The sequence below is a fragment of the Manis pentadactyla genome, chromosome 8 (assembly GCF_030020395.1).
Source record: "Manis pentadactyla isolate mManPen7 chromosome 8, mManPen7.hap1, whole genome shotgun sequence".
Classification (NCBI taxonomy): Eukaryota; Metazoa; Chordata; class Mammalia; order Pholidota; family Manidae; genus Manis; species Manis pentadactyla.
In genome coordinates this window covers 71867839-71895263 of record NC_080026.1, presented here as the reverse complement: position 1 = coordinate 71895263, position 27425 = coordinate 71867839, and the positions used below count along the sequence as shown (strand labels likewise).

At 39.3% G+C, this 27425-nt stretch overlaps 1 protein-coding gene across 4 annotated transcripts; it reads left to right on the top strand.

The window, feature by feature from the left end:
* The first annotated feature begins 563 nt into the window (after window positions 1-563).
* On the top strand, window positions 564-27066 carry FAS (Fas cell surface death receptor). Of its 4 annotated transcripts, none has more exons than XM_036924072.2 (9): window positions 564-905; window positions 15636-15780; window positions 19835-19972; window positions 20367-20475; window positions 22177-22226; window positions 22353-22436; window positions 23631-23692; window positions 24622-24646; window positions 25403-27066. In XM_036924072.2, the coding sequence occupies exons 1-9, from the start codon at window positions 876-878 to the stop codon at window positions 25738-25740; spliced, it is 981 nt and encodes a 326-aa protein (XP_036779967.2). In that variant the 5' UTR covers window positions 564-875; the 3' UTR covers window positions 25741-27066. The 4 variants fall into 4 exon arrangements, with proteins under 4 accessions (XP_036779967.2, XP_036779965.2, XP_057361843.1 ...); XM_036924070.2 differs by having other exon boundaries at window positions 22177-22235; XM_057505860.1 differs by lacking the exon at window positions 20367-20475 and having other exon boundaries at window positions 22361-22436.
* Window positions 27067-27425: the final 359 nt, after the last annotated feature.

The window sequence follows — 27425 nt, the reverse complement described above, 5'->3', positions numbered from 1 at the left end:
ACAGAATTACAATAATTTTTTTGAAGAAAATTGGCCAGGAAACGGTGAGTAACAAAGTGGGGGAAGTAATTGTGAATGGTTCATACAGCTGGAGTTGTGTGATTTGTCATAAATGGGTAGCTTTGTTCTCCTTTTGGGGAATAGGAGCTAAGGGTCCTCGCCCTTCTGACTCCCTATAGACTCTCCATAGCACAATTTCTGAACTTCTTCCTTCGGCAATTGTTACTTATACACTAGTCAGGGGCTTCTGCGAGCCTCGCAGGTCGCAGCCACAACACGAGGCGCTGAGTGCAGGTCCGGTCTTCTCTGATTGCTCCCAACAGGCAGCCAAGGCTCCTGCACCCAGGCAGGCAGGCCACTGTGCGCTCAGGGCTCCAGTGTCCGCAAGCCTTCCGCCAGCTTCCCAGTTTGTACTGCAGGCGACTGTAGGAAGGGCAGCAAGCGCGCTTAAGGGCCTCACCTGAACTGTGCTTGCCAGCCGACTGTGGCAACGCCCCCATGGGGAATGCCCAATTGTGCAACGAACCCTGACTCCTTCCCCGCTCGCCATCCCCCCCCCCCCCCCCCGGGCCAAGTTGCTGAATCAAAGGCGCCCTCCCCAGCCCGGGCATTCCCCGGCAAAGCTTCCTTCTCCCCCATCCCGGTCCCGTGGGCCGAGCCTTCGGACGCCTCCGGGCTCTCCGAGGAGCCACACACAAGTGCTGCGAGGCGCTTCGGGGAGGCAGGAAAGCGGCCTGAGAGGGGCTGTGCCTGCCCCGGCGGAGCAGCCCACAGGCTCGGGGAGGAGCCGGGGGGAGCTGTCTCTGCTCCCGCGGTAGGTGCCCGGCTGCTCGGGCTGCGGAGGCGCTTTCACTTCGGCGGACTGCTCCGCAGCAATGGCCAGATTCTGGGTTCTCCTGTCTCTGGTGAGTCTCGCCTGCCCCGAGGGCGGGGAACCCCGCGCGTGGGCCGGGCGCGCGGGCGGTGCGGCGGCCCTGGCCGGCGGGCTCCCCGGGGCTGCCAGGACCTCCCCTCCGACAGGTCCCAGGAAGCCGGGAGTTCCTGTTTCTGGGGACGGGACGCCGAGTACCGGCCAGGGGCAGACGGAGCGGCGCCTGGGCTCGCTGGGGACGGCTAGGCGCGGCGCGGGCAGGGCCTGCGGGCTGCGGTGGCTGGAGGCAGAGCCCGGCCGGAGAGGGGAGGGCATCTTCAGGACAAGTCCTTACACGTCAGGCCGAGAAAGGTCGGCTTCTTTGAGGGCGGGGGTGTGCGCACCCCGGCGGTGAGAACCGGCGCTCTCGGAAACTGACACACACGTTGCACAACAGTTTTCAAGTTTAGAGAATTAAACAGCCCCGAGGCTGTGGCTAAACCTGAGGCTTCAGATCGCACCGTTTCTTTCTTGAAAAAGTTATCTTGGGGCTGAATGCGACTCTAGAGGCTTATTTATCTCATCGCCACACTGAAAAAGAAACTGTTTCCCTTCCGGGAATCCCTCTCCTTAAGACTGTATAAGTCACTGTCTCAAGTTTGGCGTTTGGTTTTGTTTTTCGTCGTGCCCTTACTTTTCTGTAGTCTTTCTTAGCTTGCACGCCTACCGTAGTTTTTGAACTACGGGGTGGGAGGGAAGCGCGGCCTCCCGGCTCAGGCGGTGGTACCTGCCCCCGCTGCGCGCACCGGCGCCTATACTTGGCGAAGTCACCCCTTTTGGAGAGTCCCTACTCAGAAATGCCAGTTTGATAATGACTAATCGAAGAGACGTGGCCTCTTGAGGTTCATTTGAGTTCCGAAGCCTCTGAAAGTCAATGGGTGCCCTTTTTATTGGGCCCCACCGAAGCTGTAGGCACTGTGAAAGGTGTGTTTATGGGATAACAGTCAGTTCTCACAGCAGCTGTGCAGAGGACGATGCCCTCATCTCCATTCCACAGATGGCGAAATGGGGTTCAGAAAGCTTAAGTAATTCACCAGAGATCACACAACTAGTAAGTGGCAGAGCTGGGGTTTATTTAGATGTATTTCCAAAGCCCAGGTGGTTTGTTGATTCCTGATTTTCAGATCATGCCAAGAATTAAATGGAAAAAGGCAGTGACATCTAGAATCATCTTATGACTAGGAAAAATTTCTCCCTGGTCCTTTCAGAAATAGCAAGCAATATCTGGGCTCCTTTAGAAACTTCCTTAGAATAAAATAAGTTTCAAATTTAAGAAACTACTTATACAACCTCAGACCACACTCTTCCTTATCGTTAGCCTCTGCAGGGCAGTGTTGATTGCTTTGAAAATCTCTTAGTTCTTGGAACAGCTGTACTAGTAAGGGAAGCAAAATTACCAAGGCCCAGAACTACTCTTATCTGACCTTTAGACCATAGCATTTTTACCAGAGGTGCATCTTCAAAGCACCAAATTTAGCTTCTCTGAAAGAATGCACATACATGTATGTGTACACATTTATATATACTTATTATAATATCTATAATATTATAATGAACATAATTTATTACATTTGTATATAACATATGGCCTAGGAAATGAAGGTTTATTAAATACAATTTATAAATTCAGATGAGTAAAAATCTGATATAACCTCCTCACTGAGATACATTTTGTAGTATATGCTCCATGTCTCCCCTCTAATATGACTGTAAATTTAGTTACCAGAATCCTGCCTTGCATTCACTGCTCACCCAACATCATGCCTTGATTCTTCAAGAAGTTTCCACACTGTCAGGTCACCTTGTGCGTCTCCAGAAAATGCTTGGTTTTATGCGTTTGCACTTGGTAGGGCTTACTTAGTAGCAGTGATAATAAATGAAATGAAGGTGGGAGTGCTAATTACAGGGAACACAGAAGCAAATTTTGTTCAATTATGTCAATGGGCTGGAAGTAGGTGGGAGGGAACTGCCTTAAATTCTCTTTTCTGCTTTGTTCCTCTAGTCCTCTTACCTCCATTGCTGATTAGAGTCAGCAAATATCCCCATACCTTTATCTCTTTGTTTCACTTCTCTTCTTTCTACCCTCTTGGAGTTAGTTTTCTCTCCCCTAGTTTCTAGGTGTTGTGTGTGCAGCACCTACAATAAAAAAGTTTGAAATCCTATGTCAATTCACAGATGTCTAAATGGAGACAGAAAAATGACTTAATTTAGAAATTTGAGAAATAGTTGTGGACTTCGCTTGCTTACTTTCTTTTTCTTTTAAATACTGGCTCTGGTAGGTTTGGTTTTGTCTTGTACTTTCTAAGTCTATGGTCAGGCAATTACTAGATAGCCAGTCTCTTATATTTCTTAGAGCAATTTTCTTAACATTATGGTTTATGGAAAGGAGAGGGCATTTGAAAAAGAAACCAGCGTCTTTATAAGTAATCATACAGAAGAGTTTCAGTGAGAAAATAAGGAACAGTTGTTTAAATTTATAATTTAATCATTTTCTTAAACCAACCTAAGAAACATGAAATGGGTTGCGCTGTGTTTCTATTTTTTATTTTTAATGGGTTTTAATTGTATCACAAAGGACTTGAAAACTTTTATGAGTAAAATAAAATTATGAAATAATTTAAAACATTAACAGCTAGGATGAAAACATAAAAAACTTACAAATAGTGGCAAGATTGGGAGGCAAAAATTGAATCGATATGTGGAGACCACCAAGGCCCCCACTACTAGCTACAATTAGATGAAGGAAGTCTTCTATTGTCCATCCCTGAAAAAAAATTACTGCCCTTCATGGCAAATTAATGTTTAACTTAGAAAAAGCATTTTTATTTCTTGCACTGAGTTTAGAGGGAGGACAAGGTGAAATAGAGGCAAAGAGGAGCCAGGATTTGGATGTTGTCTCTGAGTAAGTCTTTTTGGGGCAGAGACAATTAATTTACTTCTAAATAGTTCTTATAGGGGAAACGTCAGTATTTCAGAGGAATCTCTCTGAAGGCTGCTGGAATGCTTCAGGGAAGGCAGATCACTATAGCATACTGCCAATTGGAGAGAATAACCATGAGATGTTCAAAACCTGAATAAGGAAATCCCCCACCTAAAAACCCCCAGTTAGTTAAGGGCCTATTCATAAATTATCTTGGGTCCCAAAAGTCCCTTAATAAGCACATGTTTTGTAATCAGTACTAAGGACTATTTACTTATGATGAAAATAAAAAAAAATAAATAAAAATAATTCAAAGCTTGATCCATAAGATAAAAACAAGTTGAAACCAAAATGAGAACACTGAATTCATCTCATCTTTTAAAATAGGTAAATATAGAGAAATTGGGCATACAATATGAAACAAAAAGTACTTCTTGAAAAGATAAAGTCATTTTCTCACCACCAGTAAGAAACATGTATCTTACTACCAGAAAATTACTTGCAGAACCGCATAAGTTATATATTATTTTTGCTATGTGTGTGTATCTATTCACAAAAGGGGAAAAGCAGCATTTAACCACCTAGTAAGTCCTTTCATTTTCGGGAAGACCCTTACTTTAAAAAGAAAAAAAAGGTCTTCAGCTTTTCATAGAGTTGAACTCCTAACACCAATTAAGTATCTATAAGTAAGTTTAAACAGGAACAGATAATGCAATCTACTTGCCTACCCTTATTTTCTTTTAAGTGAGAGAATGAGTAATAAAGACCAAATTAGAAGAAAATGATAATTGTAACATTAGTAACTCCTCCTTCATTCACCCCAAGAAAATTAACTTTTCTTCCTGTTTGATCACAGCTCCCCTTCCTGTTTTGGAGTGAACTTTGGTGCATCAAGCCACTCCCACCTGTGGACATTCAGGAACAGCAGTCATAGCTATATTGGACAACTGGCCCAAGTTCCACTAAGTGGGGAAGAGAGTGAATTTGGTATGGAATTATTTATATTGAGCAAGGCCAGCTTTATAAATTAGCAAATTTGACTACAAACTCAAAAGGCAGATTTACCCAGCCCACAAGACAAGGAAGCCTACTGTAGACTCTTTAAGCTGTGAAGTGGGATGAACTTGCAAAATTTGAATGAACTTGGCATTGGAGTCATTCATGACAGGCTGCCCCTTCGTCCAGTCATATGGGATTCTAGATTTATTCATCTTGTGTTCTGGGAGGCCATCATAATGTAAGATGTGAGAAACACCAATACTTTTGATTTCTGAAGGCAGAATTCTTAGAAGAGAGAGAGAAAGACTGTGAGTTCAGAGCATATGGGTTTAAGGCCCTGTCCCTTGCCAAGGATTGAGCTTTGATTCTTAGCCATCCTCACAAGAGGATCCTTGGTCTTAGACTTTTTCATATAAGGATCTGTATAAATTTAGGCCTGATTTAAAAAACTGGCCCCAGACTGTTTTTAGCCTGCAAGGTGTTAAAATATATAGTATGTATGTATGTATGTGTATTTGTATGTATGTATGCACATATTTGTAATGTTTGTTGCACCATTTAAATGTCAGGGGATTTTGGTTTCTCTTGAGAAAATGGAAGATTTGGGCCCACATACCACATGGCTTCCAATCTCTGGATCCAATGGCTGTGCTTTTGGTCCAAGCCAACTTCCCTCTTTTGACCAGCCCTTCCTACCCATTATTGTCTCTTACACCTGGCTACCTTAACTTGTATTTTATCTCTGAGGGCCCTCTGGGCATTTAAGGATTCTAGGGCTCCAGTTTAGGATTTTGCAGCCCTCCCATCATCCATGTCCTCCACCGAAAATTACTTCTTTTCAGGCTTATTCTTGAAAGGGTCACTACTTCTCGACAAAAATCCAAATTATGATTTGCAAGTGCAGAACACAGAGGCTGTTGTCTACAGAAATCTTATTTTCTCACATAAAAATGTAGTGGCCTAATACTGCTTCCTTTAGTCCAGTTCTCCAACTGTGGTGCTCATCAAAATTACTGAAGAACTGGTTAAAGATGATCATAAAGAGGATTATTCTTAGGGATCTTGGTTCTTTAGGTCTCTGGTGGGACCTGAGCATTTTTTTTTAATGCACTGCTACATGATTCTGATGCCTGCCAGGGTTTGGAGAACTATTTTTCTAACTTTAGCATTAAATTCAAAATCTAATCCCAGATGGAATTTTCTAGGTTTCCTCATTTTATTTTATTCATTGCAAGATCAGTCTAACCAGCCATGTACTCCCACTGCCTCTACTTTCTCCCTCCTGGTCATCCCACAAACTGGCCTTAATAAAGAAAGGAGACATTATTTGGAAAAAAGACAATGTATTTTTATTTACATTTTATTTTATTTTTTTATTTTACTTATATTTGTATTTTATATGCATTAAATAATATATTCATTTCACATTTCAAAAATAGGAATGAAATCACTTCTTTCACATAGTTTTATTTTTATGTCAGTTTTTCAATAATGTGCTTACTACAAAATGTCATTACTATTTCCTTTATTTTTTACACAAGTACATCAGACATGTATTAGCTCATTGGGAATGGTGAACTGTTAATGGTCTTTTTAAAATTTCTTTTCTCTCAAATGTTCATAAGTGAGCAAGCAGAATTAGTCGGCTGAGCTTCATCCGTTGCTGCATTTAAAATGTCCTCGGCAGCAGGGGACAGTGAGATTTCCGTCCACCTAGTGGGGCCTGTGAGGCTGGGAAGACGGCATTCAGGTTCCCATCGGCTCCTGATGACACCAGCTCTAAGGATGACTTGAAATCTCTCGTCTCTTTAGCTCAGTCATAGTCGGAGATGGGAAATCTTGCGCTCAGCTATGAGGGATCCTGGGTGTGTGTGCACCGCTGACATCCCTCAAATCCAGAATCTGAGGAGCTCAAGGGTCTGTGGTTTGGTCCCTGTGTTTGTTTCCTGGGGCTGCCACAAAGTTCCACAGACTGGGGGGCTAAAGCAACAGAAGTTTATTTTGTCAGAGTTCTGGAGGCTATGAGAAGATCAAGGTGTTGGCAAGGTTGTTTCCTTTGGAGGGCCAGGAGGGAGGGGGTGGTTCCAAGCCTCTCTCCTTGGCTCGTAGATGGCTTCTCCCTGGGTCTTCACATCATGCATGTCCAAATTTCCTCTTCTTACAGGGACACCAGGCAAATTGGACTCGGGACCTTCCCAGGCACCTCATGTTAAGTTATGTCTCTTGATGACCCTATCTAATTATGCGACATTCTGGGGCACTGTGAGTCAGGTCTTCCACGTCAGCCTTTGGAGGTGAGGTAGACACAGTTCAGCCCACAGCAGCCCAGAATCTCTTGAGCTCGCTGTGTGCCATGGACCAGTCACCACGCCAGTTTGGGGCATAGCTTCCTCTGTCAGATAAGGGGCTCGGACTGTGTCATCTCTTAAACTCTTTCCTCTCTAAAATTGTAAATATAATGAGACACCAAGTTTCAGTTTATATGTTTAAACACTTGGTAATTAGCTGGAGGCTTTGCTGGTGTCAGCACTTGTTTTTTAAATTTCTCATTCTCTGTTTCTACCATCCTCCCAAGTGCCCCTCTGCCTTCTGTCATCTTTTAAGTGAATTCTGAGAGAGGATTTTCATGGCGGGGGGGCAAGGGGATTCTTTCCCCTATAATCCCATAATCTGCTTATTCTCATCAATCTGAAGTTCAGATCCAGGGGTTAAAATGTCTACTTTCGATTTCAGATGTCTAACTTTCAAATGACTCTATTAACATGTATTTAAAATTTTTTAACTAAATATTTTACTTTTTGTACTTGTACATTAGGACGCATAATATACTTGTATTGTAAGTCACAATTTTTAAAATACTGGGTTAAGATATGAAAGAATATTCTTGACATTTTAAAACAAACTTTGTAGAACTCACACATACAAGTGAATGTCTTTTCCGGTCCCCCAGAGTAGTCTTTCTGGGTGAATAAACAATCAGTACAGCATTATTAGGTTTTTAAAAATTCAGTTTATAAGCCACACAGGAATGTCAGCCCATACCCTCTCCAGATGTGTACAAAAAGACATTACTCTGAGAAATATATCTATTTAACCACAGTTCAGTAGTAGCCCGATGAGATGCTTTCTTGTTTTTCTTATCATTCTGTTGACGGCACAGCAACTCAAGTGTTGCATTCTTCCCCTAAGAATCTACCAGGATGTGGTTAATAGGTATGCTTTTTTGGTAAGTATTCCTTAAGAAAATAAACCAAGATTTAAGCAGAGAGAGAACTTACTGCAAATGCTAGTGATCAGTTTGTGGTGATTTGAATAAATGAGCTTTCAATTTCATAAATCAAGAGGTAAGTTCCTTTAGGGACACATCTCTTTGTCCGATTTTACTCCAAAAATAAAAAAGAGTTTTCTTCACCATCAAAGAACTCTGCTTTTATGAGTGGTGATCTACCTAGTCTGAGTTGACCAAAGAGAAATGAAATAGCCCTGATAACACTATTTAAGGAAATCAATCCTATTAATATTTATGATGTTTGATTTAGTCAAACTATAGGACTAGTAAAGAAACCTAGAACAGATGGTAGCAAATTTATATGCAAGATTAAATGCTAATAAGTCAAAGACCTAGAACTGTTTCCACCTTCCAAATAGTAGGCCGCTAGTACAGATTCACTACTGTTATTATGGAGATTTTCTAATCTTCTTGAAAAGAAAGGTACACATGACAAATTAATAAAGATCTTTAGTCTTAACACAATCCTGCTACCCTTGAAGTTGTCCCTCTTGATTCTTTTATTATGCAACTAATAAATATATATCCATTGTAGGAAAAAGCAGATGACTTAAGCAAAATGAAAATAAAAGTCCCTCAAAGTCTCACCAACTAGAAATAAACACCATTAGCATTTTGATATGTTAAAAATAATTTACTGCCAAAACATATTTTTCTTGAAATGTCCTTCTTTTCTAATCCTTCTTTCTAATTTCTGTCCCTAATCTTCCCATGCTGAATTGTCTGCATCTCCATTATGCCTCCTTGTCAGGAGAGCATTTTTCTGCAGGGCTGAGCATAGTAGTCATCTGGCATAAACTCTCTCCTGTGCTTTGGTTAGAAGTACAACGCTCCTCAGCATGATTACTGTAGAGCTTCTCGTCAGCTTGAACATTTGTAGTCAGTCTGAAGTCTGTGCTGAGTATTGAAAACTCTAATTGACTGTGCTGAGCATCTGACCACTCATTCTTGCCATTTGCAAGGCTGCCATTTTTCATCACCCCACACCCTGCTTTTTTTTCTTACTGCTTTTAAAATTTCTTTTCCTGTTTGCTTTGAACTTCAATATGAATAGCAAAAAAAAAAAAAAAGAGTTGTTTTGTTGTTGTTGTTGTTGTTTTACTACTTCCCTTTCAAACCCTAGCTCATCTCTCAGCCAATGGCCAGTAATTCTTTGGAGTAATCCTAATGGAAATCTCGATTCTTCCAGTAGTTTGTTTAATTCAGTCACTGAGATGTTACTCTGTAGCTGCCATGTTAGATCTCAAGTGGGAAGATCTGGAGAACCCTTACTAAACCACCTCATTCACAAATTAGCTCTGTGAGAAAAGAGTCTTTATTCACTGCTCTGTTCCCAGGCATCTGTCCAGCACGTAGTAGGTACTCAACAAAATACAATTCCCAGGAAAGTGTGGAGAGCTTGTCAAACTGGGGTGATGTGCACGGTGGAGCAGAGTGGGGGAGGGTCATCAGTTTCTGGGTCTGGTCGTTCCTGCAGCTTCTATTTAGTACCTGATTGGCTATGAAAAGTGATTCATCGCTAATGCAGATAATGAACATCCATTCGTTCCTTCCTTTCGTCATTTGATGCAAGGGGAAAACTCTCACAGAACCCTTGCATCTGAGAGTTTCAAATGCAGAGATTTAGTATAGGAGGACTTGCAGTTCCTAACTATTTGTTCATTTTAGATCCCCACCCCTTTAAGAGACTACACGTGAGGTGGACATCATGGCTGTCCTCAGAAACTCAGCACCCAAATAGGAATGTAAACTCTGCTTCTTCCCAAGCACAGACCAGGTCAGGGAACTTTTGTCTGCCACCAGAGCTGGAACCCAGCTTGGGGGTCCTCCTACGGTTTACCCAATCTAGACAGCTTGGGAGAATTCTGGTTCTCAGAGAATTAATACTCAGGTGTCTTGCTAACAATTGTCTGAAACAGATTGAGTTGTTTGTGTGTCCAAATAGAGTAAAGGTCATTAGAAAACTAATTTATAAACCTGAAACAGAGCCCAGACTGAGGCCAGAAGTGCTGTCTTCCTTTAGCCACTCCTAATTGGGGATTGTTGGACAAGTCATTTCATGTACTCTGTGCTCACCTTCCTCAACTACAAAATAAGACAGTCATAATTCCTCATGCATAGGTTTATGATAATTACTTCAAGATGATATATGTGAATGAATTCTAACAGGCCAGGCAAATGTCATGGGGAAATGGGTAAATGACCCTCTAGGGATTGATGCTCTCACTTAAAATTTTCATGGGTAGTTCAGAAGGAAGAGAAACAAATTTTCTGACTTGCAGAAAATATTAGTATTCTGTAGGTAATGAAAAACTCAAGGAGATCCATTTTTAAAATTTATCTTGAAGCTGAACAGATGCTTTGACATTCCAGTTTCTGAGACTGCAGCATCTATGGTTATGGTTGGCTATGTGACCCCACCACGGCTTCAATATCGAAATGTTCATTACCTGTGTGGTTCAAGAGACACTGATCTTTATTTATCTTAATAGGTAGCTGCTAATGATGTTTTTGCTGAGGACCTCAGTTACTTCACCCACTTTAGCCAAGCCAAGCTTCTCTGGGTGTGAGCTGCCTGGAAAGCCCTTCCCAAATATCCAACCACATAAGCTCTTACCTGCAATTCATCAAGCCACTGCATAAATGTCATCTTACTTAGCAGCCTCCCCAGACCACTCTTTCTAAAACAGCCCTGCACCCCACCCCAATACCTCACACCCGCTAACCTTGCTTTATTCCTTTAAATAGTATTTATCCCTCCCTAACATATTGCATAATTTCTTTGTTTATTCATCATCTCCTCCCACATGATGCTTACGCTTATGTGTCAACCTGACTGGACCATGGTGCCCAGATATTTGCTCACACATTATTTTGGATGTTTCAGTGAAGGTGTGTTTTTTTTTTCTTGGATGAGATTAACATTTAAATTGATAGATTTTGAGTAAAGCAGATTACCCTCCCTAATGTGGGTGGGCCTGATCCAATCAGTTGAAGGCCTTACTGGAACAAAGACTGAGGTCCACCAAAGAAGGAATTCTGCCTCCAGACTGCCTTTGGACTCCTGCAGCTCTTCCCTGACACCCAGCCTGCTGGCCTACCCCATCAGATTTTGGATTTTACAAGCCCGTGTGGTTGTGTGAGCCAATTCCTTAGAATAAACCTTTCTCTCTCTGTGTATACACACACACATACACACCTTATTGATCTTGTTTCTCTGGAGAACCCTGACTAACACATTTCACTTACATATAAGCTCTGAGAGCAGGGTCTTTACCTGTTCACAGCTCTGTTCCCAGGCATTTGTCTGACACATACTAGGTACTCAAAAAGTACTTGTTCAATTAAGTATTTGATTAATGCATTAGCTAATATTTTTCCCAGCAGAATATACAATTAAATTTTATCTGATTTTTTTATAGCTATTATGATGGAGATTTAAAATTATTTTATTCCTCATTTGCTTTGCATTTGGTTTTCATTTGTCCTAGTTCATCCACATTTTATTTTGTTTTTATTGAAGTATTGTTGATATACAATCTTTTATTGATTTCAAGTATACAACACAGTGGTTCAGCAGTTACACAGACTATTAAATCCTCACCTCCATGAGTGCAGTTACTATCTGTCAACATAGAAAGATGTTACAGAATCATTGGCTATATTCTCCATGCTGTACTACCATCTCCATGACCATCTTATATTCTGATTGAGAATTTTGTGCCCCTTCATCCCCCTCACCTTCCCCACCTCCCACCCCAACCCCTTCCCCATGGTAACCACCAGTTACTTTTCAGTGTCTGTGAGACTACTGCTATTTTGTTCATTTTGTTTTGGTTTGGTTTTTGGTTCCACAACTAAGTGAAATCAGATGGTATTTATCTTTCTCTGCCTGGTTTATTTCACTTAGCATAATACCCTCTAAGGTGCATCCATTTTTTTGCAGATGGCAGGATTTCTTTTTTTTTTATGGCTGAAAAATATTCCATGGTGTATATGTACAACATCTTCTCTATCCATTCATCTACTGATGGATACTTAGGTTACTTCCCATGCACATTTTAAACCTTCAATTTAACCCATTTTCTGGCCTTTTAACCTTTTCTAAAAAATCATTTTTTGAGCATTCACATCATTTAGTTCCTTATGGGTTTCCTGCCTTGTCTTAGTCAAAATGCTCCAGTTTCTACCAGAAAGTTTGGGTTAAATCTTTTATACTGCAAACTTGAGCTAATGCAAACAAAATTTTTTTTTCAAGTTAAGTGGAGTGTTGCATACATCATATCATGTAACACTCACAACATGCATTTTAGACCTATCTTCCTTTGATATACTTGACATAATTCTTTGATGCTAAATTAAATAAGAAATGTTTTCAGAAATTCAACTCTGGTGAAGCAAGTGAGATCAAGTGTGAGATGAGGTGGGTACTGGTATCTGTGCTTCATGGCTGGTAATGTTGGTGTCTTACACTCTTTTGCAGGATGCACATTTCTCTAATTCTAGATATATTTTGGACAGTGGATCTTGATTCCCAGTCAAAACTTTCACAACTGAAACAAGATAAATTAGAAAGTGCATTTCTTTTAGACAGCTCTGGACATTGAGTATATGCACCTTTTTTTTGAAACAGCCTCAGTGTAACAAAATCCATTGTTTAGAAAATGTGCTGCTTCCTAGGCACTTGATCATTTAAATCGGGAATTGGGGACCTGCTCATAGTGTTGCCTCATGAATATTGGATTAATGAGCACACCCCACACAAGACGGGGCCCTATAACCATAAGGGACACACACACACACACACTATTGGCTTCAACCTTGAGTGCCTCAGACTTGTCAGTTTAGGCTAGCTCAGTCCCTGTAAATCCCCTTGAGTTTAAACCTATGTCCTTTTCTTCACTTTCTGGTGAGAATCAAGAATTGAAAGGGAAGGAGAGCAAGTAATATTTCACTATTAACTCCCTCTTCACAGCAAGAGGTTGGCTGACAGCAGAAAAGAATCACTCCTGCTCAGTTTGCTTGTGTAGATGCAAATTTTTTATTATCTGTTGCAGACAGGACTTTCTGATATCTTCTAGCTACAGAGAGACTTTCACATTGGTTCAAACAGTGTCTGTCTGGAATGTTGAATGATTCGTATATTTAACCCCTCACTGTCATAGAATGATGAGGTAGTTATGGAATAAGGATCCTAAAACTTTGAATGATTTTCATTTGAAAGCACTTCCCAACTTAGCAATTAACCCTTTGGTATGCTTTTAATCATATTATTTCCTAGAGTGCCCAATTCAGTTAGTATATTCATTAGCTATTGGTTCTCTGATTTAGAATAGAGAACAATATTAACAGTATGACAGGATGATCTGTAGAGAAAATAAGTGGGGAAATGCCACACTGAAAAGAGAAACTGATGCTAATAAAGATCTTTTGTTCAAAGCTGCATATTATGCCTTAGAAGAACATAGATTCAAATGTATTTGTAAAAGTAAGAGTCATACAAATATAAACTGTAAAACATTCCCAGATTATTAACACACTATGAATAACAGGCCCATGTGCAAGACTGCTTTTGGAAACATTTTAGATTATAATCAGTGTGACTTGACCTTGCATTCTCAGAACCTGGCACATAGCAGGTGCTCAAGAAATGTCTGTTGGACTGAAGAGGTAGTAGTTTGATAGTAAAGCCAGCATATTTAGCCATTATGCCTCTGATTTAGTTACTAGTTCCAGTTGTCCTTTACATAAGTTGTTCATAAATAGAAAGTAAGCCATGGTCTATGGTAAGTGCACTTATTCTTTGGATGTAGGGAAAAGAGCACTATAATAGGAGTTAGACAAATCCTAGCTCTACCTTTTGCAAGCAAGAGACCCTGGACAAGTCATATTTTCTTGGTATTTTTGGTGTCATTTTCCCTCTTAGAAGACTGAATGTTAAAAATGCATTTTAAAATACATCCATCCCAGGAGGAAAAGTGGGCAGTCAAATCTCCTCTATCCCTTCTTTCTTGGAGTTCCCCATGGTATACTGTGGCCTGAAGAGCATACGGGCTTTGGTGATGAAGGGGAAAGAGCTAAAAGGGAAGAGGAAGGGAGGGATTTGCACATTTAGTTCTCTTGACTCAAAAGATGCCAGTATTATTACTATATCATAAAGTAGAAAAAAATATATATGTACCATGAAAACTATGATAAATGGTGTTGAGAAAAAAATCCTTGAAACTAATAGTTAAAAAATGTGTGATGCTAATAATTCACAATCACAATATAAGTTGGTCATGGGGACAGTAGTACAGCATGAAAATACAGTCTGATTCTGGAACATCTTACTATATTGATAGATAGTGACGGTACTAGATGGAGTGAGGACTTAATAATATGGGTAACTGTGGAACCACTGTGTTGTATTTTTGAAACCAACATAAGATTGTATATCAATGATACTTTAATTTTAAAAAATGGCAGGAGAGATGGAGACATGGTAATGGTAGGAACCCACCCCCTCCCCCCACAAAAAATGTGTCATGCTTGGCAATAGAATTTACGCCTTCCACATGAGATGAGAGGATGTTTAAATTTATGTTTAGAGAAACAACAATTATTCTAGTCTATGACTAAGATAAATTTGACTCAATATCACTTGGACTTGGGACTTTTATCTCCAGAAGATAAAAAGGAAACAAAATAGATTAAAGATTGGTTCTCTATTAAGGGAAGTTCATTTTTTCTGAATGAAGGTGCAGAAAATCCTTTGGATTTATTGTATGGCTGGATAACCAGATAGGATTTCATCTAATCTGTTGATTTTCTATCAAAAAGAAGAAATAGAACATGCTATATGCTAAGTACCAGGCTTGGGAGAAATTACAACTCTCCATCCTCAAAATAACCCTTCAAGATAGAAAGTCCTCTTGTCACTTACAGAGGAGGAGAATGGGGATCAGTGGGTTATTAACTTGCCTAAAGTTGCAATGTTGACAGGAGAGCTTAGATTCAAACAGCCATCATTTTGAAATTTCATGTTTTTTTCCTCCTTCACCATGTTGCCCCTCACTGGAACTTTATAATAATAATAACAATAATAATTAATAAGAATAGTGTTTACTGGGCACCTATTTATTATGTGCCAGGGACTGTGCTAAGAGCTGTAAGTGCATTACTCCACTTAATTATCACAACAAACCTATGAAGAAGACATCATTTCTACTTTATAGAGAAAGAAACAGAAACTTGGAGAATTGAACTTACTTTACCCAGTCTCAGAGCTGGTAAGTGGCACCCAGTGTTCACTTCTGAGTCCAGAGCCCTGATACCACTTCTAGAGCTGTTGGGTGAATCTGAGGTCTGTCATGCATTGATCTGTCCCTTTTTGGAGATGAGTCGGCAGAAGGGCAGAGACCCCTTTTGATTTTGCCTGTGCTCAGCAAATATTGCCATTTGGGTGGCTTACACCTGTTTACCAAATTGCTTAGTTCAGAAGTCAATAACATTTCCTTCACACTTTTCTTTTACAGACACTCACCTTTATTGCTGAAGCATCATCTAAAGGGGACGATGCCCAAGTAACTGATGTGGGTAAGAATGTTACTAAAGGGGAGTCCGGTTGCTCGGCAGGCCTGCATCGTGATGGCCAATTCTGCTGTCAGCCATGTCTCCCAGGTATGTTACCCAAAATACTTAGCAGTTAGAATGAAAATCGGAGTAGGGAGTAGCATAGAGTAATAAATGAAGAAAATGGTTTTACAGGGTTTGGCTCTCCTGAATTATAGAATTACCAGGAAGAAAAAAAAAACATGAAATTATTTTCCCAAGGCCAGATAATTCATCTTTATCACATTTGTTTGATGTGGGTATGAATACACATAAGTTACAAATTACATGTACCATTCAAATGAGAGTATTTATCTATTTAGCTCCATTTTCAGTAGCAAAAGCATGGGACTCTAAAAGCACAGGACTTCCACCCGTAAAGAGCTACATCTCAGCATTTCCTTCAGTCAGAAGGTATCTAAGAAAACGGTTTGCCCTAGCACTGAAGCCTGCAAAATACATTTGCATTTTGCAGCTGAGAAACTAGATGACCTAGAAAAGCACCGGACAAACCAATTTTTAAAAATCAGTATTTTGAAATGCAAACCAATTCCAAATTGCAAATCCTTCAAATACGAGCAAATTAGAAGTTAGGCAAAAACAATTGTGCAAACTTTTTTTTTTAACATGGAATAAAGTTGAATACTACTCCATACATATATGAATCTCTCTCAGCTGCATTGTGAAGTAAGATAGGAAGATGGAGGAAAACAATACATGGGTAAATGCAATAGACTAATAGGACCATAAAGGACTGTAGGAGGTTTTCTGGTTGGCCTCCTGGGTGTCCAGGACTCAAACTGCTAAACAGGTAAAAGAAAAATGTGAAGAAAAAGTTTGCACAATTGTTTTTGCCTACAATTCTACCAGTCTCCCTTTGCGTCCTGTCCAGGTTTTAATAACCCTTAATGTAAATCTCCCTTATAATCCAGCCCATTATTGTAAGCCTGTTTATGTTTAGTATTCTCCAAATGGGGATAAAAAAATGGCTTCCTGTTTTTCTTTTTATAACTTGCCAAATGTGATCTACCTGTCTTATGAACTAAGATCTTTACTCACATTTTTAAACCTAAAAATGCAAATTAAAAGAAAGATAATATGCTTTGCATATTAAACTATCGGATTTTTGTCTATTTGCTTTTTTTGCTTTGCTTTATTTTCATTTAAGAAATGCTCTCAGTCCTGGGGAGTTTGCTTGTGAAATAAGAACTCTCCCATACAACTATTGGAATGTAAATTGTTATAACTTTTTAAGAAGGAAATTTGGATATATCAGTCAAAAACTTGAAAATGTTTATACCCACTGATACAGTCATAGATTTATAGGAAAATTTCTTAAGAAAGAGTCAAAAATAAAGAAAAATGTTGTATGCATGACATTTCATTATGGTATCCAATGATGTGAGATTAAGTAAATAAATTTCAGAGTATTTAAAGGCTGGAATATTATGTATCAATCCAAGTCATGTTTTCTGATACAGTTCTGATATAAGCTCAATATATAAATTCCCTTTATGGATTTGCAATAGATTAATAGAATCATAAAGGGACTCCTTTAAGGGATTTCTAGCTGATCTGGTGGCTGGATTAATTGACTCTCTCTGCTCCATCTCCGAAATGTTCTGGATCATGTCCAACACATGCTAAACACACTTCCCAATTCTATTTCCTCTTGTTGAATTTTAGGCTTCTCAATATTCAGATTACTTTCAAATCTGTTTATGCTTATTGGTGTTGAGATATTAACATGTAATTTAATTAAATATTTTATAAATCTGATATATGAATATAGAGAAAAACTTCATTTCTATGAAAACTATTTCAAATGTTTTGGAGAATCTCAGTACAGGTGAGTTGATGAATTAAAAATTGCTGATGAATTAGATGAGGATAAAAATGGAGAAATCAGAAAAATCTTGAAAGACTTTCAGATGATTGCTGTCTTTAAGTTTTCTTTCCATCAAAAAGAAGGGATGGAAGGAGGGAAGGAAGGAGAGACAGAGGAAGGAAGGGAGAGAAAGAAAAATAGTAAATCCTAGGTGATTTTGGATATGACTTAAGTAAGAAGGAATCTGTAATTCTAATAACTTGTATCTATACCACAACACTGGCCAATACTTACACTGCTATACTTTATTACTTAAAATATTTATAGTTTTTTTTAGTGATTCCCTATATGAACTGATATTTTTTATTTACTTTGTCAAAAAAGCCAACATCACATCACCTATGAAATAAGAAGGATCCTACAGTACACTGCATATGTTGCACACACATACACACATGCATATTACATATACATACATTCACATGCATTTTTGTGTGTATTTATATGCATAGGAATCCACCAAAGTTATATCAATGAGTATTTCAGTGGCTGATATACAAGTGCTTTTTATACTTTCCTAACTTTTCCTAATTTTCTACAATAAGCTAATGTACTATTGTACTCAAATATATTTTAAAATATTATTTTTAAGATTTTGTGATTTTCATTATTTGGTAAATTTAGGTTTGTATACAATGAAGGAAAGAAAGAACTTCTGATTTATAGTATCCCCATCATGCCATAGGCATTGTGCTAGGTACAAGCTGTAGGGTAATTTATTAAAGAGGCTAGTTCATTTAGAAACAAGCAAATAAAACTGTACTTGGGCTAAGTTTTCTTAAACCTGTTGCTGCAATATTACAAAACCCTGATGTATTGTATGTAAATTTGGTTCTGGTTTCTGTGATTTGTTTATTTTTTTTCTATTGACTGACTGTTGTCTTTGTTTACTAAAAATATTGTATTTAAATTACATGATTTGTTTATATAGTAAGTATTTTATCAAAAAGAATGCTATGAGGTTAAGACAGCCATATACCTAGAAAAGCCAGCATTGTTATTTTTGCTGTACACACGAGTGGGGCAGATTAGACTCTGCCTATTTTGTTTGTTATTAATAATTAGGGTCACTAGTCACACTTTCCTCTTAACATTACCTTTGTATTTTCTTTTTTCTTCTTCCTTCTCTGTCCCCAGTCAAGCTTTCCCCATAGCACTTTACCACTTGACATCATATATTTATTTGCATGTTGCCTTGGAAGAAAGACTAAGGCTTTATTTTCTATCCTGCAGTATCTGTAGCTCCTACAAAGTGCCTGGCACACAATTGGTATCTAATAAATGCTTGTAAATAAATTAATTTTCATGGAGAAGGCATTGTTGTATGATGCTTACTAGTAGCAATACAATGACTCACTTTATTTTTAAAGTAAATTAAAGCAAATGTGATTATTACTTAAAATTGTGTGTATTAAGATAACAAACCTGATAATAAACTTTGTTATAAATTTGTTCATACCTGCCCATCAAAACATACTCTGTCCCTTAATGGCAAAGGAATAGAAAGAAACAGGACAGAAAAGGGAACTAGGACAGCATCTGCTCATGTGCTCAATGGGATGCTGCCTGATCTTCAAATTTTAAAAAGACAAAAGAAAAAGGAATAGGCGCACTTACGAGGAAAGTCCTGTGCCGTTCTGATGACAATGCGAGAGAAGCATAATTCTTTCTTTCGTATACATGAAGAAATGCAGGCTTAGAGAGATTAAGCCCTTTGTTAATGATCTTTTGGCTACTAAAAATGTGACCAAGGTCTTTAGAACTTCCAATGTTCTCTTCCTTACAGTATAGTATCTCTTGTCAGGATTTATGGATTTTGGAAAGGAAAATGAGAAGCCCGAGCAAGGTGAGTTTCTTAGGTAATATCAGTGGCAACTGGTAGCCATCTCCACCATGCCTATATACCTACCAACCTCTCCCCTCTCCTGTAGAAAGTCGGTAAAGGCATTTCTTCCAGTGCTCTTGGTCATTCTCACCTCTTTTGTTATATGCTCCTATTCTTAATCATCCTGTCTCTGGAGGTTCATTTCTTCAGGCACTCTTTTAGTTTTTGCCTTGGGGGACTTTCTGTCTGTTGACAATTTTTACAGTAACTCTCCCCTGCCCAGTTTATCTATATAGCATTAGCCCAACCCGCGTGTTTTAGCCATGTTTGATTGTCATCCCTGCATACTTCCTGTGCTATTGCATGACCATATTGCATTCAAACACTTGCTCCTTTTGTTTTTTGGGCAGGCACATGGAAAGCTTCTGGCTGCATTGTTGATGGTGGTAAGCCAGACTGTATGCCTTGCCCAGAAGGGGAGGAATATACAGACAAGGCACATTATTCTTCTAAATGCAGAAGGTGTAGAATTTGTGATGGAGAACATGGTAAGTGTCTTAAAAAGCAATTAAAAGAGACCAAATGTGGTACTCCATGTAGAACCATTTGTAACACAGTTTGAAATTGGTACCTACCTGTGGGCTGCTGGTTCATAAGCCACACTTTGAGTAGCCAGGCTTTAGACTAGATGAGCAAGGGAGCCATTTCAACAAAGGTGGGGTTGTCTTCGTTGCTGGATTGTCTGTCCCCTGAAGACTCTGCTAAATGATTTCAACTACTTCAACCTGGGGTTGCCTGTTTGTCATTTAAATACTCTGCAGTTGCTAAAGGTGCGAAAAGGTGTGACTGCGGGTACGAATGGGGGGGGTCTCAAATCCATCATTTTTATAGCCCATTTATAACTAGCTGCTATGATTAATGGTCTGCAAATTGGTTTTCTAGGCTTAGAAGTGGAAAAAAACTGTACCCGGACCCAGAATACCAAGTGCAGATGTAAATCAAACTTTTTCTGTAACATTTCTCTGTGTGAACACTGTAACCCTTGCATCAAGTAAGTTTTAGTCTTTCTCTGCTTCAAACACTTGGCTGAGTCACAAATTTGGATTCTAGTTTTGCTTTGCCTCTAAACAACTAGGTAACCATTTGTACCTTCAAACATCCACTTTCCAAACACTTCTGGAACATCTCCCATATGCTGGATATGGGGCTGGCTGCTTAAGCTAACAATACGAGCAAGACACGTTTCTGGCACCAGAGGTCTCAGACTAAAGGCAGAGAGAGTCATTTCAGGGGTTATTCAATGCCACATGCCAAACATCAGAAGGGACTAGTGCTCAGGGCATCCTGAGGTACATGGGAGAACCTTTCAACTTTGCCTGGACACATAGGCTGAAGATAGGACAGCAGGCTCAAGTCTTAAAGGAGGGAAAGGAAGAGCATTACCAAAGGTACACAGGTGGAACGGACGTTCTAGGCAGGGGAACAGCAACTGCAAAGAAGCAAAAGGAAGCTCTGGAGAACAGAGTATCTGGCAGGGGTTTAGGAAAGACTGAGAAGGAGCCAGGGCCAGATCTTGAAGGGCCTGTCTTCCAATGCTAAAGAGCGTGGTTTTGACCCACAGGTAGAAAACCTAATTGTGCCTATCACTGTTCTTCTGATCAATTGGTTGATTTTGAGCAGTTCACTTAACCTCTTTGAACATTAGTTTCCTTACTCATAGGATGCAAATATCCACTTGTCCTATCAGCCTCATTTCTCTGAAGATCAGATTAGATAATATGTACTTTAAAAATAGCTTTTGCTTGGTAAGATATCATTTTGCATAAATATAAGTGTTTAGGATTATATTCATGTGCCTCTCTCTCCTTAAATTTGTAATTCCACTTGGGAAACTTTAGGATTTCACTTAGTACACTTGAAAAGGAGGGACATGATGGCTTGTGTCTCTCATTTACTAGAATATTTAAGTTTAAGTTATGTGCAGTTAACCTATCCTCTCCCTTCTAGCCCAAAGTGTCTGAGAGTGCCCTCATGATGACTGGATAAGAAGGGATTGGGGGGAGGAAACTAATTTAGTAAAACAATTCTAAATAGTTCCTAATCTTGATTTAATTTTCTCTTCACTGTAACCCTTTGAGGCAGGTAATATTATCTCCTTGTTATTGATGAGAAAACAGGTTCATAGTGGTTAAGTGACTTGCCCAAGCTCGCCTAGCGAGGTAGTGGGCAGAGCCAGGCTATCATTCAGACAGTCTGACCGTTGGTGTTTGGCTGCTTGGAGAAAATCCCAAAGGAGCTTCTGAGTGTCCTGACTGCCACCTGAAGCTCAGAGGGGAAGCCCCCACGGGACAGCTGGGGGGGAGCCCTGAGCAGCATCAAGGGCGGTGGCTGCTGTCTGCCCACTTTGTTATTCCATGGGGCTGTTTTGATTTTAAGAGTCAGTTTTTCACCAATTTTGTTTATTTTTATGTCTGTTTCATCTTTGTTCCTGTATGTCAGTATTTATTACATTCCTCTTACTCTTGATATTTTAAAACATAGTCATTCTTTAGAGTATTTTTCATCCAAACATCCAAATTATGTTAAGAATCTGTAACAGCTATAGAAATATTTCTAATCTAGAAATACTTAGGTTAATCTAATCCAGAAATGTTTAGATTAGATTAATATAATCTAGAAATAGGGTGTCATTGAAAATGATCAAAGAATCAGTCCACCAGGCTTTCTGAATTTTCTCTGTATTTTTTTCTAGGTGTGAACATGAAGTCATTGAGAACTGCACCCCAACCAGCAACACCAGATGTAAAGAAGGTTATCATTTCTTTAGATGATTATATTCTCCTTTCTCCCATCCCCCTTTGCCTTTTGAATCTTTGGGAGTCCTTTGTTTAACCTGAAAGATTGCTTATTTTCATATGTAATGTGCAGTGTTCCAGTCTGCAGACTCCAGATCTCACCTGTGGTGGTTGCTCCTCCTGATCCTGATTCCAACAGCTATAATAATATTTGGGGGTAAGCTCTTATTTTGTCCATACTGTGGATTGAAGTAACTTGGAAAGTAGTTGGTCACAAGAATCTCTGCACACACCCCACCCCCCCCACCCCCACCCCCATCTCCAACCTGTAAGGGAGCTCCTACCAGGTAGATAGCTCTGGTATATTGTTAATTTCTAGCTACGAAATGCTCCCCCAGGAGTGATGAGAACAGGTGATTTGATCCCTCACTTTCTGGCTTTGCATAACTATTCTAGGGCACTGTGAGGGGTGCCCTCCTCCTCCCTGTGAGCAAGGTTGTTTTCATCCTGGTAGCGGCCAGTGGGCCAGGAACAGAAGCCATCCTGCACTGCTTACTGCACCAAGGCAGAGGCATTGCAGGGACACTTGATAAATTCGTCCCTCTCTGCCTCCTCTCCCTTGTTCAAGCTCCATGTTTTTTATTATGTCTCCACCTTAACTTAAAATACTGTGGCAATACATTTTATGCAAGGGCTAGTTCAGTAAAGTCAGCAGGTAAGTCAACATTGGGTATAATTGTAATTACTCCAGAAAAATCCCTTTCAATTATTCATAAAACACAGGGTAGTGCCACCTTTTAATAACCCTGAAGCATCCAATTTTCCCTTTTCTGTTGGAACAAGTCCCTGTTTCTCCAGTTCAGGTGAAGATAGAGAGGTTGCCTTGCTTGGAGAAGTCGTTTAGCTAAAAGTACCCCTTCAGTATTTAAACACTGTATTGTGCTTGGAGACTTAGAGATTCCTTTTTTCCATCTCTTAGTGAGGCCAAGGCATACACTTACGGACTATGTGTACTTGAGTGATGTGTGAGTGTGTGTACTTAACCTTCTGGGCAGTAAGTGCCACTCCACAGCAAGGTGTTGTTGACCTTCTACACCCCATGGTTTCTGTGCTCTGCTGTGGCCACACCACCTAACTCCAAGCTGGTGACAAGGAACAAGAAATGAAAAGCCAGCCCCAGGCTAAGCCAGTGTGTGAAAATTGGACGACTGAAGTGAGATGTGGCATTTCTCCAGAGCGCTTGACCTGTGGGATGGGATTTCAAAAATCAGGACAGTGCTGACTCTTGTGGCTGGTTACTTTAAGTTCCGATGCATTTCTCCTTCCTTCTCACACTTAGTGTGAGAGTATGTGCTCACATGCTTCATACAAGACTGAGACCTGGCTCACAGAAATTTTTTTGATTTTTCAGTGAAGAAAAGGTGTCACAAGAATAAACAGGATGGTGGCTGTGAATCCGGGACCTTGATTACTGTAGGTGTTGAAACATGCATCGGCTTTCTTTGAAAAACAGAGAAAGTAGTCATTTAGCTTTTTATTTGTTGCTTCTTTTAAACCAACATTTATTGTGTTCGTGGGGGGGGGGGCAGGTTAGAGAGGTGTAAAAAATCAGTTAAATATAGTGACCAGTTTATGAAAGCGTTTACACAAATAACACAAGAATTAACAAAGGGTGTAAGGAGGAGTGTGCTCAGTGTGAGTTGAAAATAGGATGTGGCCGAGCTTCCGTGTTCCCTGTTGGTGTTATCCCTGCAGAGAAACAGCAGAGAGCACAGTATCCAATCCAGGCACAGGGAGAATAACTCTTAGAGCCCATTATGAAGGCACTGCTCAACTCTCTCCAGCCACTTGTAACCTTATCTCTCAATGTATCTTTTCCCAACAGGGGCTCAAAGCATTCCAAATAGCAAAAGATACAGTGGGGAGAAAAACCAGTTCACTTAGTGAATTATCATTTCCTCATTTGGGGCCAGAGCTCAGTGGGAGTTAGGGTTCTCTAGCGTTCTTTAATTATTTTGGTACAAACTAATTTCACCTAAACCACTTTTCGAGTCAAAATAAGGATAGTTCAATAAAAAAATTATAATGATTTTAGAATTTAAAATGTTTACTACATTAATTTTCATAGCCTACATGAAAAATAATCTCTGCACGTTCCTCGAATTCCTTAGTCTCCTTGCCTGTGTAAAAAAAAAGTCAATCTTTATTTCTGGTAAAATGGGAAACTCTGACTAAAAATTTGAATGGTGAAAAAAATCCTTCTTAATTAATCACTGTTATACCTCGAGCAACTGATCATACTTCCCTTAGTATTAAGGAAGAATTACAAGATTACATTTAGAATATTCTAAATACACTTTTATTTATCTCATTCCCTCCCTCAATTTCTTTTCTCTCCCCAGGAAAAGGTGTCAATGAATCTTACAGGTAAGGTTTTATCATTTTATTTCATAGAGATGGCTTCCTTAGGAGTAACAGGACAATTTTAAAGTAAAATAATGTTACTAATTTCAGGGACATATTTTGGGGTCTTGCTATTCCTTGAGTTTACAGTTCTTCCAAGGGTTTATCAGGCAGTTTGTTCAACTTTATAACTAATGTTACTAGTTAAAAATAAATAATACAGCAATAATGCAAGGTAGCAATAAGACACTATATTCTGAGGCTTAAGAAAAATTTCATTTATAAGCAGGTAGATGTATTCTAGAACTCCTATCTAAATTGACTCCAAGGCTAATCTGAACTGTAGACTCTGTTATTGGTATGTCCTAATTCTGTACCAGCATTTGTGATTGTTTTTAGTTTTGTTATTTCACCTGTAATTCAGAGGTAAGGTGATCATAAACTTTTTGCCTGCCTTTTAGGCTGTGGTCACTGATCATTGGATCTATAAGGGATGTTAGAGGTGGTTTTTTCCAACCCTCTTATGTTATAGATGAGAAAAGGAGACACAGAGATGTTACGTGTCTTGCCCAGGTCATTAGCAAATTACTGGGGACACAAAAGGAGTCGGGATTAGAAGTCAAGGTTGTTTCTGTCCTTGATTTCTCCCAATCAGCTCTGTGGATCCCTAGAACTGACCTGTATTCTTAAGTACTATAAGAAGAGAAATAAACTTAATTTTCAGTAACAGGCATTTTGTTTAGAGAAACAAATTTTCAGAGACAATTTTCTGCTTTTCAGACATTGACTTGAATAAGTATATCAGTAGTATTGCTGAACACATGAAAATAACTGAAGTTAAAGAATTCGTTAGGAAGAATGGTGTCAATGAAGCCAAAATAGATGAGATCAAGAATGACTATCCTCACGACACAGCTGAACAGAAAATCCAGTTGCTCCGTAACTGGTATCAACTTCACGGGAAGAAAGATGCATATTGGACTTTGATTAAAAGTTTCAAAAAAGCCAATCTTTGCACTCTTGCAGAGAAGATTGAAGATATGGTTCAAAAGGACATTGCTAGTGAACATGAAAATGCAAACTTCAAAAGTGAAAATGAGAGGCAAAGCTTGACCTAAAGTGAAAAACACCTAACTCGGTTCTGAGTACGTAGTAATCAATGGAAAGACAAATTCGTGTTTGAGAACTAACACGTCTTTAATAGCTGTTGGCTGTAAATGTTGCTCGCCTTTTTACTGGGTGTGTTTTCCTTTTTCATTTATCAAATCTGTAGAGCAAATGTCCTGACAGGTTTTGAGGATCTCCTGATTCTGCCTACCTAGGTATTTAAAACCTTGTTTGGAAGACACACGTGCTTAAACACAAGGATGAATGTATGCAAAAGAGAAAAGTTTGGGAACATGCTGTAGTATCTGACATATGACTCTGTGGGCATGAATGTAATTCATGTTTGTGAATGCAAGTGTCTACCCACAGGTTGAATCAATAGAAGCCGTGACCTGTTGGAAAGCCACGATCACTGGAAAGGCTACTTTGCCTCTAACTTACTTCCCCTTCTCCATGAAGATTCCAAGATTTTTACCATATGTGTAAACTTTGTTTGCAACTATGAGAGGAACATTTTTTGGTAAAACTTGCATATACATCTGAATGCATAATTTAATAAGGTTTTTGTCTCAAAGACCTTTACACAGACTTGGCATTTCATTGTGAAATATTTCAAGTTTGGATTCACATGGAAAATGCAGACTAAATTACACTGCTTGAATATTTTCCATTGTATGCCATCTTACTGGAGCAAAGTAATCCTCCTATTTCATAGGTATCAAAACATTCTAATCAGGAAAGTATTGTCCTCACTCCATTTTCTCCTTGATGTGCATTTTGGTAGCCTGTACAACCCCAAACCTGAAAGTACTGCCTTAGAGATACTTTATGAACCACTAAAAGCCAAGCTGCCCTTAGAAACTTCTAGAATACTTTGGAGAGACTAACTACTTTTACAGAAGGTCACTTTGAAGTGTATTAGGAACCCTTGTTCTCCCACCACAGCTGATAAGATGGATTCTTATTTTGCCCTGTCCCCACCCAGAATGTTCACTAACTCCCCATGTGTTCCCTCTTGATGCAAATGCAGGATATATGCAGCAAAGGTGAAATCATACTCAGGTGTTAGGAATTGCTGTTGCCGTTTCCTGCAGCTTCTTAAACAAACAAGCCCTTCTCCTCATTGCTACTTTCTTAGTTTTATGTTTACATACTTCTGAAAGTTCGTACCAAATGTGAATTGTAATAAATACTATTTATATTTATATAGATGTAAACTGAAGAGGTTATAAACTGAAACAGATAGTTAGAACCACCTAAAGAACTACCATTGATGGAAGATATTCCCCCTTATGTTTGGAAATATAAAACATCTGTAAAGTATTTAGTTAAAATCAGTTTGGTATTTCTGGTTATCTCTTTTTTGGTGGGGGCTTGTTTTTTGTTTTTGTTTTCCTTTTCTTTGCTGCTAAATGGAACCTGTTCATGAGTTTTTAATGCTGTCATTGGTGTCTTGGAAGTTACTTCCTTTTCAAAGCCCTTTTAGTAGTTAAATAATTCTTCTCCTTAAGGCTGTTACTGCCAAGAATACCCCTCCCAAACAACACATGATTATTTATTATATGAGGATTTATTATGGCAGGATTATATGTCAGGCACTGGAATATGGGTAAAAAAAGTAAATATTTAAAAGGGTAGGTTTTATTGGAAAGAAAGCTAAATGGGGATTTTGACATATTCTTTCCTGCACAGTCTC

Excerpts from the sequence above, each read along its gene's own strand:
- FAS (XM_036924070.2), top strand. The coding sequence starts at position 876 with ATGGCCAGATTCTGGGTTCTCCTGTCTCTG. Across the intron at positions 23,693-24,621 it reads AATCCGGGACCTTGATTACT|GAAAAGGTGTCAATGAATCT; the intron begins GTAGGTGTTGAA and ends TTCTCTCCCCAG. Across the intron at positions 24,647-25,402 it reads GGTGTCAATGAATCTTACAG|ACATTGACTTGAATAAGTAT; the intron begins GTAAGGTTTTAT and ends TCTGCTTTTCAG.